The 17509-nt window shown below is 45.5% G+C and overlaps 1 protein-coding gene across 1 annotated transcript in view; it reads right to left on the reverse strand.

Annotated features, from left to right (window-relative positions):
- Positions 1–17509, reverse strand: part of LOC144151719 (glutamate receptor ionotropic, kainate 3-like) — a 656159-nt gene that overhangs the window by 3338 nt on the left and 635312 nt on the right. The window contains exons 15-16 of the mRNA XM_077682841.1: positions 14752–14980; positions 1511–1827 (exon numbers count right to left, since the gene is read on the reverse strand). Of these exons, the coding sequence (XP_077538967.1) occupies positions 1511–1827; positions 14752–14980 (546 nt within the window). The remainder of the gene's footprint in view (positions 1–1510; positions 1828–14751; positions 14981–17509) is intronic.

Genomic DNA, 17509 nt, shown 5'->3' on the forward strand with positions numbered 1-17509 from the left:
ACTTAAAAAAACTCTGCAACACTCCCGATAAACACTTTCAGAACTTCCTTCGTGTCTGGAAGCACCGCGAAAGCTATAGTTATCGCCAGCACGGAGTGGCACTGGGTGATTTTCTCATCACAGCGGATACGTCTTGCGTTTCTGCTTTGCTTCTGTCTGTCTCTTTTAGGGCGCATGCCTTTGACGGCCGTCTCTTGGCTGAGCCGCCTTGTCATCGTAACCGAGTGAACGATGGCAATACCGAATAGTGAGAGAAAGCAAAGGCGGAGAGTGCCGCGAAGGTCGAATAGGGCAAAAACGCAACGAGGGAGATTGTGGCGAAATTGCGAGGGGAGGGTGGGTCACCGTGGCGGCGCGAGCGCTCTCCGAAAGTGTGCGGTGGGGGAGTGGAAGGTGTAGTCTGTGTAAGGAGGAGAGTGTCGCGAAATTTTCAAGGGAGAAGCTTCGCCGTGGCGGCGCGAGTGCTCGCGAAAAGTGTGCGGTGGGGAAGGCAGGGGCAGTATGCTGTGCCCGCAGAAGACGCTCTTTTGCGCGACTCTGGCGAAAACGTGATGGGAGCGTGCGCGTGACAATGGTGTGTGTTTCCTGCCTAAAACGCGAGTCGTGTTCCATTCCTGAGGCGCTTCGCGCCACCGACGCAGAGGCTCATCATCGCTGCCGTCGCGAGAACCCACGAGTGAGTGCTGCCTCGGCTACTGCTGCTGCGGCCAATTATCGCATTAGGGAGTATCGTATGTAATCGCCAGGCAATGTTTTTAAGGAAGCTTTGAAATTCGTGAATTTCTGCAACTGAAGGAAATCCGGCCAGTAGCCGCTACACCGCTGTATAGACGTAATTTAAGCGTTCGGAAAATGCCAAGACCGAGAAAAAACGAAAAGTGTTTTTAGCAAGGCTCTGACATATGATGGGCATAGAGCAGTAATCCCTGGCTGATGTAGTTTGCGATACCCGCACTACCTCAGTACTGGATGTGTTGGTTCACCGCGTCTTGCAAGCATTTCGGGTGCCTAAAAAAGATGAAGAAAGCTTTGCAGGGTCCCTTCAAAAACAGTCGCGGTTTTGACGCCTGGCCCTCGCATGTACAGTCATGGTCAATTGAAATGGGAACACAAAATTATGACCTAGGACAGGCAAAATCAATAAATATTGATAGTGTAGATCAAATAACGGCTCGCTAGTGATATATTTGGAAAGGCACATTTTCAATCTTCGTTGCTGTAATAATGCCACGTGATAATTTAACTTGCGCGAAAGAAATCCCGATATTTGCGTGTTTTGGTTAATATTTTAGTGGTGGCATTTAATTTGTTAATGACTGTACTTTTATTTGCCCTTCAACCTATCCATCTTTCTCTAGTCACTCAGTGCTAGCAAGCGAAAGTCCACAAATAGCAACTTGTCATGACAGGGCAACTTCTAGAACAATCATCTTGACGCGCCTGAATTTAGTAAATTCATTTCCGAAAAAGAAAGCGCAGTGTATACTTAGGTAGAGTTTATAAAACCCACCTGATTCCTCCACCTGGAGGAGCAGCGAAACCTCCAGAGGCACTCTGCGATCACCACGAGCACGGACACGAGGCACCCCACGGCCAGGACAAGGAGCAGACCACGGATGTCAATCGCGTCCCTGTTGGCACCGGTGCTTGTGCTTCCGCTGCCTCCAGGTGAAGCTCTCTCGCGATCGCTGCCTGCGCTACACCGTCTCGCGGAGCCACCTTCCGTCTCTGGAAGTGACGACCACCAGCGCTCGCGCAGAGCGCGCAGTGTGCCATTCTCCTGGAGCTGCAGAATCTTGCTGGTGAACAGCTGGCGAAGCGGAGAACCTGTGATACCCGGGAATTGAGAAACGGCCTAAGAAATTTCGTTTATTTGAACCACTTATTTCGTGTAATGATTTTTGTTTCAACATTCGTAACGCTGAAACACATTGCCGTCTGTTGAGGACGTCAACAGAAAAAAAATTGTGGTTGATTCCTCTGTCATAGGAATCGGTAAAACACGAAAGGGAAATGTGCAGCGAAATCTGCAGCCGAGCATTATTTGAGGGTCTGCGGCTGTCCTGTGGGTGTGCTTGGCGAGCGACGTCCTGCCGGCGGTTCGCTTCGGCAACGGCGTAGAGGCGTCATTTCCGTGACGGATATGACGTCAGTGAAATCTTGTTGTATCCCGTCATAAAAAAACCTTCGTGTTAAAATACAAAACCCGAAAACGAACAACCCTAAGCATAACGTACTCTTTGGTTCTAAACGTTGCTCCCCCGCAAGAAGCAGCGTTTACAGGCCGCTTGCTTCGTTGTACTGGCGTCATTTCCGTGACGGATATGACGTCACTAAAATGTTTGTGTATCCCGGAATAAAACACGTTTATGTTAAAAACTCATTTTTTGAAGAAAACGTTTCGGGGTATCTAGGCGTCCTCCTGCACTGTCGAAATGCGTTAGCATTATTTCTAGTTAAGCTGTGAACTCCTATGTCTTGGGGGCGTAGTGTGGTAACATTACATTCCCACATAACTGCCAGCTCAGCGCGTCCTGTACGCACCCAGCGCCATCTGATGGCCCTCTTGGAACAGTTCCATTCTTTGACCAAATGCTAACCGAACTCCAGTGTTCCGTCTCCCAGGCCTACGGAGTTAGGGCGCGAACGGCCCGGGTTCGAGCCCCAGAAAGGCTGAAGTATTTCCAAAGGTCCAATATTTTTCCACTGTAAAACGTCCTTTTTGCTCAACCCTACGCATTATTTTTATAAATAAGGGTTGCTTGGTAGCTTTTATGCCGGTTGTGAGGCCGGGCGCCGATTATCAACTCGTTTGATTAACGTTCTTCGTCGCACTGACAGTTCCCTGCTTGTACACCATCACGAAACGGAATATCTCCAAAAAGTGCAAGGATTACAGGAAAAAAAAAAGAAAATTTGGAAGTGATGCCACACGTTCGCAAAGTTTCGCCCAAAATAAAACAAAATTGTTTCGCGGCATTTAGTGAAAGCAGTGTTTGCCGCTCCGTGGAACTGTCTGGGCTTCACGCACATAGAAAATGCCAAGTGAAAGAAACTTGCCTGCAAAACAAAACATGTGAACAACTACGCAGACTGTGCCACCCATGTGCTCTACAAAGCCCTGTTGACGTGCGGAAAGGTTGAAATCGGCAAAACGGGCGTATGCGTCAACGACCCGTCAAGCAAACACCGTGCATACGTTGACGAACCTTCAAGGAGCTCCTCATCCTGCTTTTCACGGCCGTAAATGCAATCGCGCCCCACTTTTCAAATTGTAATTGCCCTTGGTAAAAGTAGAAAGAGAAGTGAGAGAGCGATATTTCAAGCGTTTTATAATACGAAGAAAAAAAAAAGGAAAGTGCATCAGTGCGCCTTCCACCCGGTTGAATGAGAAAAAAGGTTGCCTTCTTTAAGGCTGAGCTTCTTGATTAAAGGGAAGCTGAAGCGCTTTCCAAAAAAATTGAGTTAGATTAACAGTTATATAGTTTCTTGCGCACTGAATCCGAATATCACATTGAAATTTATCGTACATGAGTCCAAGTGGCAGTTATCTTGCAAAAAACGCGGCCCCGTTTGAAAGACGCGCGCTTTTCGTCTTTTGACGCCCCTGATTGGTTGCGCCCGTCATGACGTCAAAGGAGGACACCCTTCGGCCGCGCGGGTTGTCGGAAGCATTGCGAACGATCGCACGGTTGCCTTTGCGGCAATTTAGCTTGCAGTTTAATTTTCGCACATGACTGGAAGTTTGTTTTATAATTTCCCGTGCTGTTGGTTCAATTATCTTGGAGCTTAAATTTGCTTTACACGACAGAGAACCCCAAAGCAGTGACTGTGACGTCGACTAGTGGGTTCCATCAAAATATTTTTGAATTAGGCAACCAGCATAGGGGGATTTTATACCTTATGTTAATATAAGGTACTGCCTTAACTCTTTCTTATTATACACAAAACCATTTATGCCGAAGATTAATGGGCGTTTTATAAACAATCTACCAGCGAAAAGTACGTACGTGCACTGCGCGAAAAAATAGCGTTCATGCGCTGTAAACGTATATGCGGGACACATCTTGCCCGTACACGTATCAGTCGGACAAGGCAGTTACGTTGTAGTTACGTTACTTTAGGTAACAATCACCAAACGTTTGCGATAATGAATCGTTGGCCTGTTTCAGCATTTCTGGATTTAAGCATTTACCGCTCTAGTCGGACAGAGGCCGTATATTTACTCTTCGCTCCTAATTTTTTTAGTATCATCATTATATATATCACCGACTATCACTGGAGCACACTTGAGGTTCAGTGACAACAAGTGCTTGCCAGGTTATAATATGCAGTCACACGGAATCTTGGACAAAAAATTAGGCCCCCGCAGTCAACACAAATTATGGCACGGTGGTGGTTCGGAGTGGTGTTTTTTTTTTTTTAATTCCAAACAAACATCACCTTATCGTGACATGTATACTTGCAAAATAAGTAATCTGTAATCTGGTTGTCTTGGTTCTTTTACTTTGTAGGAATACTGTTTACCTCTTAGCCGGGAGAGAACTTCTATCAAGATTGGCCCCTTGTTTTAGTTTCGCCAAAAAATTGTTTTTTTGAACACTGACGTCCTGAGCCCATAGGGAAAGAAAACCGACGCGTTTAACGAAACAAGTATTTCCTGAACAAATGTGACTTGGTTTCTGGAATGGGACGAAACATCCCCGGCTAAAGTACAGCAGTATTCCCCATCCTTCCTAAATCTAGAACCTAATGTGAACATTCACGTCCGTCGCATCAAAAAAAAAAAACCGCATTGGAACGGTTTACAAAGTATTTAACGTAGTGTAGTATATCCTCTGTCATCAAGCACAGCCACCTCGGCTGTCGCTTCCGTATGTTATCAAGCATCCCGGCGTGGCATTATTCTGGTTAGGAATACGGCATGATAACGTATGCCTCGTTTGGCGTTCGTGCATACTTTTTGAACACGAAAATTGTACAAATGAGTGCTATCAACCACAACAAGTATCATTCACAAGGAAACACGGCGAAAAGAGCATGGCCGAGGCGGCCGATCCGGCCGGAAGTCCAGGTATGACGTTTTTGAGCCGGTTTTCGCCCGCGCTCTTCGGTCTTCCGGCATCGCGCGGCGAGATGGGGGCGGGGCATCGGGCCACTTTTGTTTGCTCATTACGCCGCTTCTATTGCATGTATTGCGAAAATATTTCGTACACGGGACCTTTCAATGTGTACTTGCTGCTAGTAAACTTTACTTTTAATTCTAAAACCGCTTCACCTTCCCTTTAAGGCGGTACGTTGAGGCTGGCACATACATTTTTTTTAGAAAGTTTCTTATAAGAGGAGGAGTAATCAGCATTTGGTTGAGCAAGAGGGCATTGGGACGTGGGTATGGTGAGCCTGCTGCGCCGGGCTCAATGCCCCAGGGCTCGTTGAAGCTGCGACGCTGAGCTGGTTAACCAAATTTGTGTATTTTGCTAAAACCACTGCGCTTGCGTCGGTGGTTACTTAATTCTTGTATGTGTCGTTCTTCCATTATACGCCAGTTGCTAGTTCAAAGTGTGTGTTGTCTTTTCTTTTTTCTGGCTGGTTTTTCCCAAGCTCCAGCATGGGCCAAATGGCCTAGAAAGCTGATGTTCAATCTTGATTCGAGCGCACTTTAACACCATTCTGATTCATCGCCATTCAGTTCTCCTGTCAACTTTCCCCGATGGTTCCCAGATACAAAAACAACCATATCCACGCCGCCGAGTTTTTCTTAAGGGGCTAGCGCAATAAAAGAAAAAAAAATTGCAAGAAAATGTAGTATCCTGAAGCCCTGCACTGAAACGCCGCTGGACGTGTCTCATGTCAAATACACATCTGATGGCTGCCAAGCGCCAAACCCCCACATGTATAAGACAGGGCAAAGAGATCGTTACGCAGACCCGATGCTCGATTAAATGAAAAACTGATTCACTGCAAAAAAAACGGTTTTCTCCGGAGACCACAGGTTGGCCACGATCATAGCATATTTTCTGAACAAAAGGAATGCCCATCAAACTTTATCAGCCGAATTTATAAATCTTTTTTCTTCCGTGTATAACCTGGAAAGGGTAGCGATACGGACTAACGATGTCCTCAAGAGGATTTCCGCCCATGCAGGAGTTAAAGGTTAGAAGGGATAGGCATACGTACGACGCACACGTCCGGAATATATGCCATAAAGTATTCCCGCTAAGCGGCAACATGTTAGGGCCATTGCAAGAGAACATTACGATCAACAGGATTGGCGATGAAGTTGCTTGCAACGCCGTCGAAATACGCTGCAAAGGTCTGAGTGCGAAGGCCTTGTGGAGTGAGATTTAAACTTTTCGCCAGGAAAGCGCTATGTATAGAGAGAAAGAAAGAGGGGTAGAGAGAGGTGCTTAAAATGTTGATACAGAACATTGTGTTGTGCAAAAAATGCAGTTCATCCTGGCATGATCACAATTTGATAGCCCTCTTTGCAATTTATGATACTCGTTTTGCGTTCTCGCCCGAACAAACGACGGGCATTCTTCGTGAGGCGCTTCTCGAAATGTTTTATGGGCAAGAACCTTGCGCTGTATGGCAATGTGAAGAAATGAAGGTTGACTTACAATTCATTCTGAGAGAAAACCTAGCTGAGACTATTTTTCCCTACTACGCCTTTCCTTGTTAGGAATCCTACGGCCGCGTTGTTTCCGGTATATCTAGATGACAAGACGGCAAGTTATTCCACTGACCAATGATCCTTAGGATTTATAGCTGTCATGAGATTTGATGAAGGGCTTTATTTCAGCCAAGTCAATTCTGCGCCGTTTCTATGTCAAGAATGGCTTCCACCTACTCTATTTTTCTGACGTCAGGTTCGCTTGTGGAGGCGACAACTCTTACCTGAACTCCTACCTACAACACCTGCCTGAGTTCCTGCAGGGGGTGAGGACCCACATGTTTAATATATTACTTTTTCGAATCGGTCATGTGACAGCAGCTTGAGCCTCGCCTCGACTGCAGAAACACTATAAGCTGAAACAAGTCAGAAGCGTGTCATACCTTTCGTAGCCCCTTATTTCCTTTTTGGGAGCGTAGGCGAGCGTCGATGTACCCTTCGCTAGCGCAAACAAAGCGAGTGCTCTCGCTCTGTGTCTGTATCCAGCCTGAATGCGCAGCACCACCTTAGTTATTTCAGTTCCTGTTGAGACGACTAGGCATTGAATTTTGTAATATTGTCGCCGGAAAAGTAACGGCGATAGTTTAAGAAACTTGACATCGCACACATGCTACCACACCATGTGCGGTTTTGTTGTTTTGTAGTGTATCTTGTAGTTTTTTACCTGGCCTTTTCTTGCTAAAGCTCAAAGATACGTTCGAGGTGTTAATGGCTACCCAGAGGCTTCTTAAGGTTCTTCGATCCTATACACATTACCCAGCTGAAGTCAGGTGATAATAGAGCTTACAAGTAAACAACATTAATGGCCGCAAGAAATTCACCTACACGTAAAATAAAGGAGACAATGCGCCAGCTAATTGTGGTTGTTGGAAGAACAAAAATACGTTTGTAATACTAAATAATTAAGTGGATGAAGATAACTTGACCCAGCCCTGTCATCTAGCGTAGTTCGAATACTTTAGATGCATGCCTTCAAGGCGTCGCTGTTGTGAGGTCAGGCGTCATCAAGGACATCATCTTCATCTGTGGTGACAGACACATCTTTACTGTGTATTTTCATCGCATTGCTCATCCGAATCGCAATCCTCACCTGACCTCGGCCTCAACAGGTACGGTCGTCCTCGGCAGGGGGTTGATGTCACGGGACTCATTCATGAACGATGACAGACAGCGCCATGACCCCAAAAAGACGACGACCACGACAAAGTGGCTGCCGTGTACCTTACGCGGACATGCCTATGACCGCCTTCTACATAATGTAAATATATCGGTTATCATTCCTAACCATGCCTCTCTTCAGCTGTTCTATGGCGACGTAACAATATATTAGCAGCATGCTTTTGAAGGCACTTATTGGCAAAAAGAGAACGTAACTGCTTCCTAAGACCGCCCATAAAACAAAGGAACCTGACCGGTCGGCATTCCCCAATACCAGGAAGGGGCTGGTGCTCTCGAACGCGAGATGTCGCTCATGAAGCTTCGAATAATGTCTTCATTACGATTGAGATGTTCTGATAGAGAATAGACACGCTAGATTAAAACTGAAAAATACTGGAGTTATAGGGTATGGTTCATGTAGGATACAAGCGCGTCCATTGGCTATCCAATCGCCCCGTCGGCCTCGTGACAAAGATGTAACCGCCAAGAAGATTCGTCCTAGTTTACAGCAAGGCAATCTGTGTCAATGAATTTCGTAAAATGTAGGTACCGTTCATGTGCCGCAGTGGCAAGATTATAAAATTCGCTTATTAGGGCGGTTTCTTACCCTGAAAAGACTGCCAAACTTTTTTATTTTTATCCGACGCCTTCAAAAGACGTGCTGTGAACTGTCGCTAAACAATTTCCCGAATGCCTAAAGCGCCACAGAGTACACTGGACATCTTAGATGCCAAGATTTTGAAATCGGGGAGCGGAAGGTTTATAGATGTACCTCCACAAACCGGTGTGAGCGCAAGAAAACCAGAAGCTCTGTGTGGTCCAAAGATAGTCTCGAAGTCAAGCCCAAAACGTGTACAACAAACGCAAAACCTGGTCGCCCATCTTGGCTATACATAGCCGAATTCCGCAAGCCTCGCCGGAGTGCTGGTATGTGAACGGGGCGGCCGTACCTCTCCTCCCGCCTTAATAATTTTTTGAATCAATTAGCAACCGCTGTTTCCCCCCGTTATCTGTCGGTAAAGGCAAGCTTTCTTCTGGCCGTTCGCGTCACTTTCGTATCTGGGGGTATGCGCTTTGATTGTTATTCCAGCTCTTCGATGCCCTGCTGATCTACGTTCCATCTGTTTTTCTGTGGTGGCTTGTTACATTGACTGCTGTATGATGAACACAGATCGGTGACCGGTAATGATGTAGATCATGGCCACAACCACCTGCTCTTTCAAATTAAGAACAGGGTTTCTGTGGCTGACACCCCACAAGTAACCTACAGTGATGGAAAACCTGTGGCCTAGACAACTTTCCTACCAACGCGCGCTTCTTTGACTATAGACCCGGCGCAGTCTGCATCTAAGAGAAACATTCGGGGCCATCGTGTGTAAGCAAGAAAAGCGCTTAACGTAGCTGGAAAGGCCGTACAGCAGGGTGTTGGCCGCACCTGTTTGGTGGCGCCACCTTGCCCCCTTTTGCTACACCCTATGAGTGACTGAACCCTTCCCCCTGCCGAGCCAGTCTTACAAACAGCGTTCATAAACCCTTCAACTGCCATTCTGTCACATATAATTTCAAATTGTTAGCCGATTCACAGCGAATAATTTAGTTCCGCATGCCCGTGCTTTGCCAAGCACAGGAAGCACGTGCAGGGTCGTTTAGAAGTCTACGACCGTAATGATAAATTGGGGATGAACATTTTGCTTGTCCGTTCTGAAACGATTGCCGGACCTTAAATTTGCGTGTGGTCTTTATTATTCGAACACTACAACTACACTTGCACTATATATAGCGCGTAGTTACCTTAAAACACCTTTTTTTACAATGTGGCAAGTCGTGACATTCTACCAACTCCCTCTACCGAGACATATGGCCTAAGGCAAAACAAGTTTCATTGCACCAACCGCCTCCAACATTCCCTGGCCCAATAGCAACAATATTATCGGGGTTAACGCCCTTGTAGTAGCCGAGTGGCACTGGGAGCCCGAACCAAGACTATATTAGGCAAATTCTTTATATACCGTCTTACCACAAGCAATATCCTCAAACTGCTCGTTCTCGCCCTAAATGTTTTTCGCTTTAGTCTCAAGCGCACTTTGAAACCGTTCCAAGCCGCGGCAGCTTCCGCCTGTTCTTAAAGTACCCATAATGAGAAATTCCGCCATGTCAGCGTAGGTTTTCGGGGCCGTTAGGGTAAGCGCATAGCGGAGGCCCATAAGGAAAGTTTATGGCGGTCATTCGCTGCATTCACATAACGCCAATAAAGCGCGTCGAAGCGCGAGATAAAATACGTATAAGCACGTCGTTCAGACAAACTAGGAAGCAATGAAAGAATACAGCTCTATAGTGCGCAAATCCGGCGTCTGCAAGCCTGTAGGCGAGAACGCTTAAGGCAGGTTGGCGCGATAAACGTTTAAGTGCCCTCGCACGCGCCAAAGCCTGTATTAAACACGGGTGTAAAAATTTGCGCTTCGCAAAACAGGGCGATACCGGAATATTCCCCTTGTTGCAACCAGCAAGGTCAATGACCTGTTTCCGGTTGCAGCATTTGTAGTGATTCGGCGAGACTGTCTGCAACATGAAATGGTTCATTTATTAACAGGAAAGTGCTTTATTCTGGGATTCGCGAAAATTTCGCTTACGTCATATCCGTCGCGGAAATGACGCCAGTACAACGAAGCAAACGGCCTGTAAAGGGTGCACCCCTGCACACAGGGTCTTCTTGTGGGGAAGCATCCTTTATTACTAACGGTTGCTAAGTTTTTTGTGCCTGCCCTAAGCAGCGCTAGTATTAAGCCAAGAATATTAAACCATCATAAACGGAGTCTTAAACCAACATAGGTATACTAGTCCTTTTTGGTAAGATGACACGTCATCACCCCGCTACAAAGGGGAAACCAATAGCAATCATCATGATCATCATCAGTACGGTAAAGTTGCGGTTGGTCGCTTTCTGTTTTTATATTTTAACACGAAAGTGTTTTGTGCCGGGTTACACCAAGATTTCACTGACGTCATACCCCTCTCGAAAATGACACCAGCACACCTTTGTCGAAGCGACCCACCAGCAGGACGTCGCTCGCCAAGCACACCGACAAGACAGGCGGTGACCCGCAAATCATGCTCAGCTGAAAATTTCACTCCGTATTTCACTTTCGTGTTTTACCGATGACTATGACCGAGGAATCTACCACAGTTTTTATACCAGGCACATCATCAGGAACTAGGGGAGATTTTACATCAATTTTTTTAGGTTGCGTTTTCAGCTTGGCCTTCTTTTTTTTTTTAGGTCGTCTTCAGTGCCCGTTGAGAAGGCGTTCTTGCCACGATGAAGGTCTTGAACGGGAGGTGTTTGTTCAATAACGCACCTAAAAATGAACCTCGGGCATATTTGAGGCCGAACATAAGTTCATAAACGAACATTTCCGCGTTGTTTTGTTAATATTTGCAGGTGAACTGATTCTTTACTAAAATGAATAAAAAACGGTTTTGAAAGAGTTTCAAATGCAGGAGGAACAAAACGGAGTAAACGTCTTGAGCAACAATACGTGTGTTCACATCAGACTGTTTACACTTGTCAGGCACATAAATACTCATAAAATGGGACAAACGCAACACAATTTCGTGCAGAACATTGTGCGTGAACACACAGGCAACGAAGCCTATCCGTGCAAATGATTAAGAGCACTGGTCGTGATGACTTTCAGAAAGCCTTGCGCCCCTTGATGACTGCTGTAACATAACCGATAACAAAATTCTAGAGACCGGGACGCGAAGCCGACAGTCTAATTGCTAATGTGCTGTCAAGGATTCAAATAAAAAAAAATGGTGGAAAAACCTTGTTACAACCACGCAAGTTGCTTTTCGCATCCATAAGAAAAGCGGCCGCCGCGGCCGGGAATGGAACCCGCGACCTCGTGCTCAGCAGCGCAACGCCTTAGCCACTGAGCCACCGCGGTGGGTTCTACTACACCTGGATGATTTATTATAACTCTAAGTTGTAATGATACGTCAATGCTAAAAGCATTACACTAGCGCTGAAAGAAGCCCTTGACATGCAACATTTATCATAAATCCTTCGATCGAGCATTATTAAAATTGTGGTCAGTTTACAATCCACAAAACTTGAAGCCTAATTTGCCCTGTACAATTTTTTTTAAGAACCACCTTCGCTAGTAATGTCCGTATTTAATACTTGCGATAAGACCATTTTACGTGCCCAAAAAGCGCCTCCCTACTTTACAAAAATCGTTCAGTGGTGGTTTTTTGTTGGTCCAAAATTTTGCAACGGTCTCAGAAAGAAATGGTTATTTATGAGAGTCTGTTATTATATTGCAGCAATAATAAATTGAGGGATTCCAATAAAACAGTATTTTCTTTCTTCGCAATCCAGCACCAACCCCGGGAAGGCAGCGCTGCATAAAATTGAACATCTTCAGCCTTTAATGCTCATGCCTACAGAAGATGTGTAGCTCCTTTTGATGTAAACTAATAAGAAGCACCTGGTTGTTTTCAGTTATTACGCTGCAGAAACTTCCCTCGCTGCTTTTCGAAGACCAAAAATTACTTTGGTTTTAACTGACGCACTTTCCAACTAGATCGGCCAAATAGAAAAATACGCCAAGAAAGTTTCTTCTGATTACCATCACATCACTTGAAATCTTCCACATAGAGGACGGAAGAAAACAAGTACCAAAGCCCCGTACATATTCTACAAGTATCGATAAATTTTCTTCTGCCATCTTTCACGAAAAAATAGCACACCGCCGTTCATTTCGGCAAGTTCAGGACACGCAGAACACTATTGCACGCCATGCAGTTTCTGAACTTCGCGTTAAACAACCGGCTACTTCACCGCTTACACATTTTGCTTATTAGGTAAATTTTGGCGTGCTTTCAAAAGAAGGTCTATTACTTGCTCTATAGAGAAAAAGGGTTAGACAATAAATGCGGGAAAATGAATACCAGTACTTACAGAACATATGACTTCTTTCGTTATAAATGTTGAACCAGCTATCGATCGCCACCTAATTTTGAGTTGGCGGTTTTTGAAGCTTGTGATTCAGCAAATTAAAGTCCTCCAAGTCGACGCGTCAGAAAATATTTGTTGTTTTCATTTACTTCACCGCTGTTTCTATAGATTATTAGCAGCTGTATGCAAATTGGTAAAGGGCCTTTTACGCATAATAATAGACTGTAGCGTTTGAGAAAGTTTGGCATGCGGGCCTGACAGAGTATAGGAGTTAGTGAGCTGATGCTTTTCCTACATAAGCACTCGCGAGTACTTACACAAGGGCGACTTTTGGGTACTAAATGAGCGTTCTTGCTAGTTTGCTGGTTCCTTTTCATCAACACCTAATTCCAAAATAACGCTCTTTTGGAAGCGTCGCTTCGTCGTGCGGCGAAAGCTATTTTGCGGAACCAATTAGTTTGTCGTGTTCTGTTTTCTAGATAAAGAAAACAAGAGTTGCGCAGAAATAGAGCCCGCGTATTGGATAAACAGAAATGAGGGCCCACTATCCATTGTACGAACTACATTTAAAATTTTAAACATCTTCTCATTTCATTTGAAAGGTTGGTATTTATTGTCAAGTTCAGCACTCGAGATACTTAGCGCAGGTTACTATAATCGTAAGTATGAAACTCCATAGAATAAGGATTGTAATTTTCTCGGAACAGAGTCGTGCTAGGATCAGAATTTCGATTTCAACAATGTTATTAATAAATTTCTAGACATGGACATATACAACATGTAGTTCCTCTCGGAGCGACACGTACACTACTCTGTTTATAAATCTTCATCCTCACAAAATCAAGGAACATGCAGTATAATCTTCGGCGTACCACACAGAGATGCTGCCGAATCACTCCGTGATTTAAGAATATCGTTAAGGCTAAACTACATAGGCAACACATGCGTGCACTAAATTTGAGATCAGTGAAATGTGAAAGGGCATTTAACAGACAAAGGTCCTAACGATGCCCTTACTAGATTTGCCTGGGCCATAATTGCTTCCTGCCCATAACTCGTTCAGCTGTGATACGTGCGTGAGCCAACTCGCTTCATTTACATCTCAAATCTCGGATATTTCCACCCCTAACCGTGTTCCAGCACGGGCGTACTGCACTATTTACTTGGGGAATACTGAGTATTTGTATCGACCAATCATCCTGGGACCTGCGAAGATTTCATTTTATTGTAACTATTTTTTGTGCGAAATTTACTCCGTTATATATTTATGCTTAAATTGTTAATTTGTTCTATTGCATAATTTTACTCAGCAAAGAAGACTCTATGAAAACTATGCGTTAAGGTAATGATGTGTTGTAAACTCTATAAAGTACTTTTCGTTGGACTTTATAACCATTTTTCTCATTCTTACACAACCTGGCACGATATGAACGACAAGCTGCAATTAACATATTTGCAGTGCGTTTTGCAACTGGGAGTCTAAAGTTCTTTCGCGAGATCAATTTGAGAAAGGCAAAATTTTTTGGAACACATTTTAGGCAGTTTTCTTCAACGCAAGTCCGCAGTCGTGTCATCATAATTATAAATCATTCCATAGAAAAAATTGCTACATTAAGGGCATGCCTACGATGCTGCCGGACTATAGTTGTCGCGACCAAAATTCGCACTGTGAGCAGCTGGTTTAGGAACGACCAAGCGCTCACAAAGAGAAAAGCCACCAATCGATTCTGCTCCGCTCCCGCCCCCCCCCCCCCCCCCAAAAAAAAAAACACAAATATCATCTTTCTTCTCCCTGCTCTTTTCATTTTCATCCACCATAAACTTAAAATTTTGCCCTTGCTCCACTAGTAACGGCATTTTAAACAAACCAAACGCCCATGCACTTATGCATGAAAACAAATATATGAACCTACGCGAACGCAACAGCCGGCGGACGCGACGGATAGGATGCAGCACTCACCCTGCGGCATGGCGAACCCAAATCCCCCCGTCTCAAGGCGTCCAGGGAGCCGGGCGAGGCTACAGTCGTGAGCTATCAGGTACTCGATGGTCTGCGAGTCCATGAGAAGAGCGAAGCTTTCTTCGGTGCGCACCTTGGTGACCCCGGCAGACACGGTGTCAAAGAAGGCGTATGGGCCAGCCATCTCCATCGTCGCCCACACCCTTTGAAGATGCGGGTCTGTCGATTCCTGCGAATAATGCCCGTACGATGCTCCCGCATTTCCGTCGTGGAATTGTTTTCGTACGTAGAAACAGACGCGTTGCCCGCTAACTGAAGATTGCTGCTGCTCTTTTCTACAAGTATTTAGGGATAGGGTGCGTTCTGATAAGGACCGCCGAAGTGGTGCAATTACCATGCCATGAACAGTGAGATAAAAGAATGATAGCGCTAGGAAACAGTAACCGTGTAAGAATTATTACACGGAAGGTTTCTGTTTATAAGGGACCTGAGGAGTTTGTACGATTAAAATGCAGTAACACTTCGTTCGACAGTCGCAATAACATAACATAACAAAACTTTATTGCGCAAGGTGTACACGTCGGTCGGCATGGGGAATAAAGCACGGGGGGAGGGGGGGGGAGGAAGGGAGGTTAAAGATTACATTCGGAGGTTGACGCCTGAGGAGCGCGCGAACTCCCACAGAGAGAGGTGCGTCTGCCGTGTAGTGGCGGGTTGAAGCGGCGTTGTCCAGTCCACAAGCCGTTGGACGCGGGCCGGGAGACACTTTCATTGGGGCGCTTGAAGGCCGGGACACTCCCACAACATGTGGTGTACAGTCGCAATGAAATTTTGTTTTATTTGTTACGCAGGAGGAGATGATGCGTCGGCACGGGCCTTTAAAGATCTAGCCCTTAGTTCATTTAGTAGTTCTAGTATACTTCTCTTCTGCGTCAAAATATTATACAGAAACCTGTTCTATAGGGTTAAATCCACAATAGCGCAATTGATTTGATAATTTTGCGGTAAGAGTACTGACACAAAATTTGGAAACTGATATAAGTGACGTAAAAGGTTTGCTGTGAATATGGAGATATCTCCCAGCAAATTTCAATACTAACCGTTCGGTATAACATAGTGGAAATCCATTTCAATTTTTGCGTGCACAAGACAGGTTACAACGGATATCCTGTCGCAATCGGCATCAGCACGACGCCATCGACTCCCGACACAAACTTCCAACATGGGGGCTCCTGTGACGTGCCAACACGCTGGCTGCGGTTGGCTCATATTGCTCCGGCGTGTTTACATGTCACGGTTTTGGAATTGACGTCATGCTGCCCGTGCGCAGGGAGATGGTGGAGACCAGTGCCGGTCCGGACGCACGCGCGCCCGTCCACACCGGCAGTGGCGCGACAAGAACGTTGACGTCACGAGCGCCGTCCTGTCATTGCGGCCGCGTATGTGTTCGTTTTGCCCAAACCAAAACTGACGCGAATAATCAAGGCTGAAAATAATTATTTAGGCTTCGACTGACCGTCTATATGTGCCAATCTGTGATTTGTGGTTTGGTAGGCGCACATAACAGCGAAAAAAAGTGACAACAAAATTTCGTTTCGGTGCTTTAAGGTAACAACAAACTAGTGCTCACAGGCCAAAACACATTAAAAGTGTCTCCGCTAGTTCTCGCTTATCACGTTAATTGTTTTTGCCCGTGACTCCAGATGTAATTTTTCTGCTCAATACATTGTTAGGTCTATTTTTCCCATTGATGCTTAGATATTTGCCGGCCTAAATCGGATTATTTTAACATCTATTTGGATTACAGCTCAGCTCGCCCAGCCTCACTCTCTGACCTTGCGTAATGCAACCTCTTGCGAACACAGGGTCACAGAGTCGAACCCAGTGTCAAGGGCTTAGGAACAACCGCTATCGCAGAGTCCCATGATTACAACGGCTCACCCTGTTCCAAGCGGACCCGCCAAGAGTCGGCCCTCCATTCTCACAAGGTCTAGGCTCAGGCTTTCCCGGTCCCCTGCATTCTCGCGCTCCCCTGTCCTCCCGGCACATCACGCTCATTCGTGCTCAAACTACGATGTTATTCTAGTTCACCCTCACAAAAACTCACAAGTGAGTTTCGGGTCTAAATAAAACTGGGTCGAATCATGAGTGAGTCGAATAATCTCTGGTTGAGGTGCCCACTCAAAATGCCACCCGTTTGGTAAGTGCTGCCTTAGCGGTGAATCCCGAGGTCAAAACAGGACAGAAAAAAATCGCAGCATCTCCACTCCGTGGATGATGGCGAGGGTGTGGATTACGGGGACTCGAAAGGATATTGAAGTTCCGCCCAGAGTGACATCCGATTTGCGACCCGACCATCATTCGATTTGAGCTGTGTGTGCACCTTGATTATTCACCAAATGAAACTGCAACTCACTGTTGAAATTGAATTTCGCTTGATTTTCACTTGATGGTGGTGTGCGCGCGGATGGACGCGGACGGACATTGTGTGGTCCTAAGGTACTCCGCACCTAAAAGAACACAACTCTGCGCATCGTAGGTTCTACTTTTTATACCTTACGATTGAGCTGGCCACTTGAATTCGCCTTATTCGTTGCGGTTTTCTTAAATGTATTAAAATTATTCCCTCAAAACTGTTCTATGCTTGTTCTTCCAAGTTTCCAGCCAACTGCAGTGACAATATTCCACATTACATGGACAAAATAAAAGGCCTATGAGAAAAAGTACCAGAATGAGCAGCAATTTTCTTATTCAATCT

The sequence above is a fragment of the Haemaphysalis longicornis genome, unplaced genomic scaffold, assembly GCF_048455015.1.
Source record: "Haemaphysalis longicornis isolate Haplotype H1 unplaced genomic scaffold, Haemaphysalis longicornis Haplotype H1 scaffold_9, whole genome shotgun sequence".
NCBI classification, from domain to species: Eukaryota; Metazoa; Arthropoda; class Arachnida; order Ixodida; family Ixodidae; genus Haemaphysalis; species Haemaphysalis longicornis.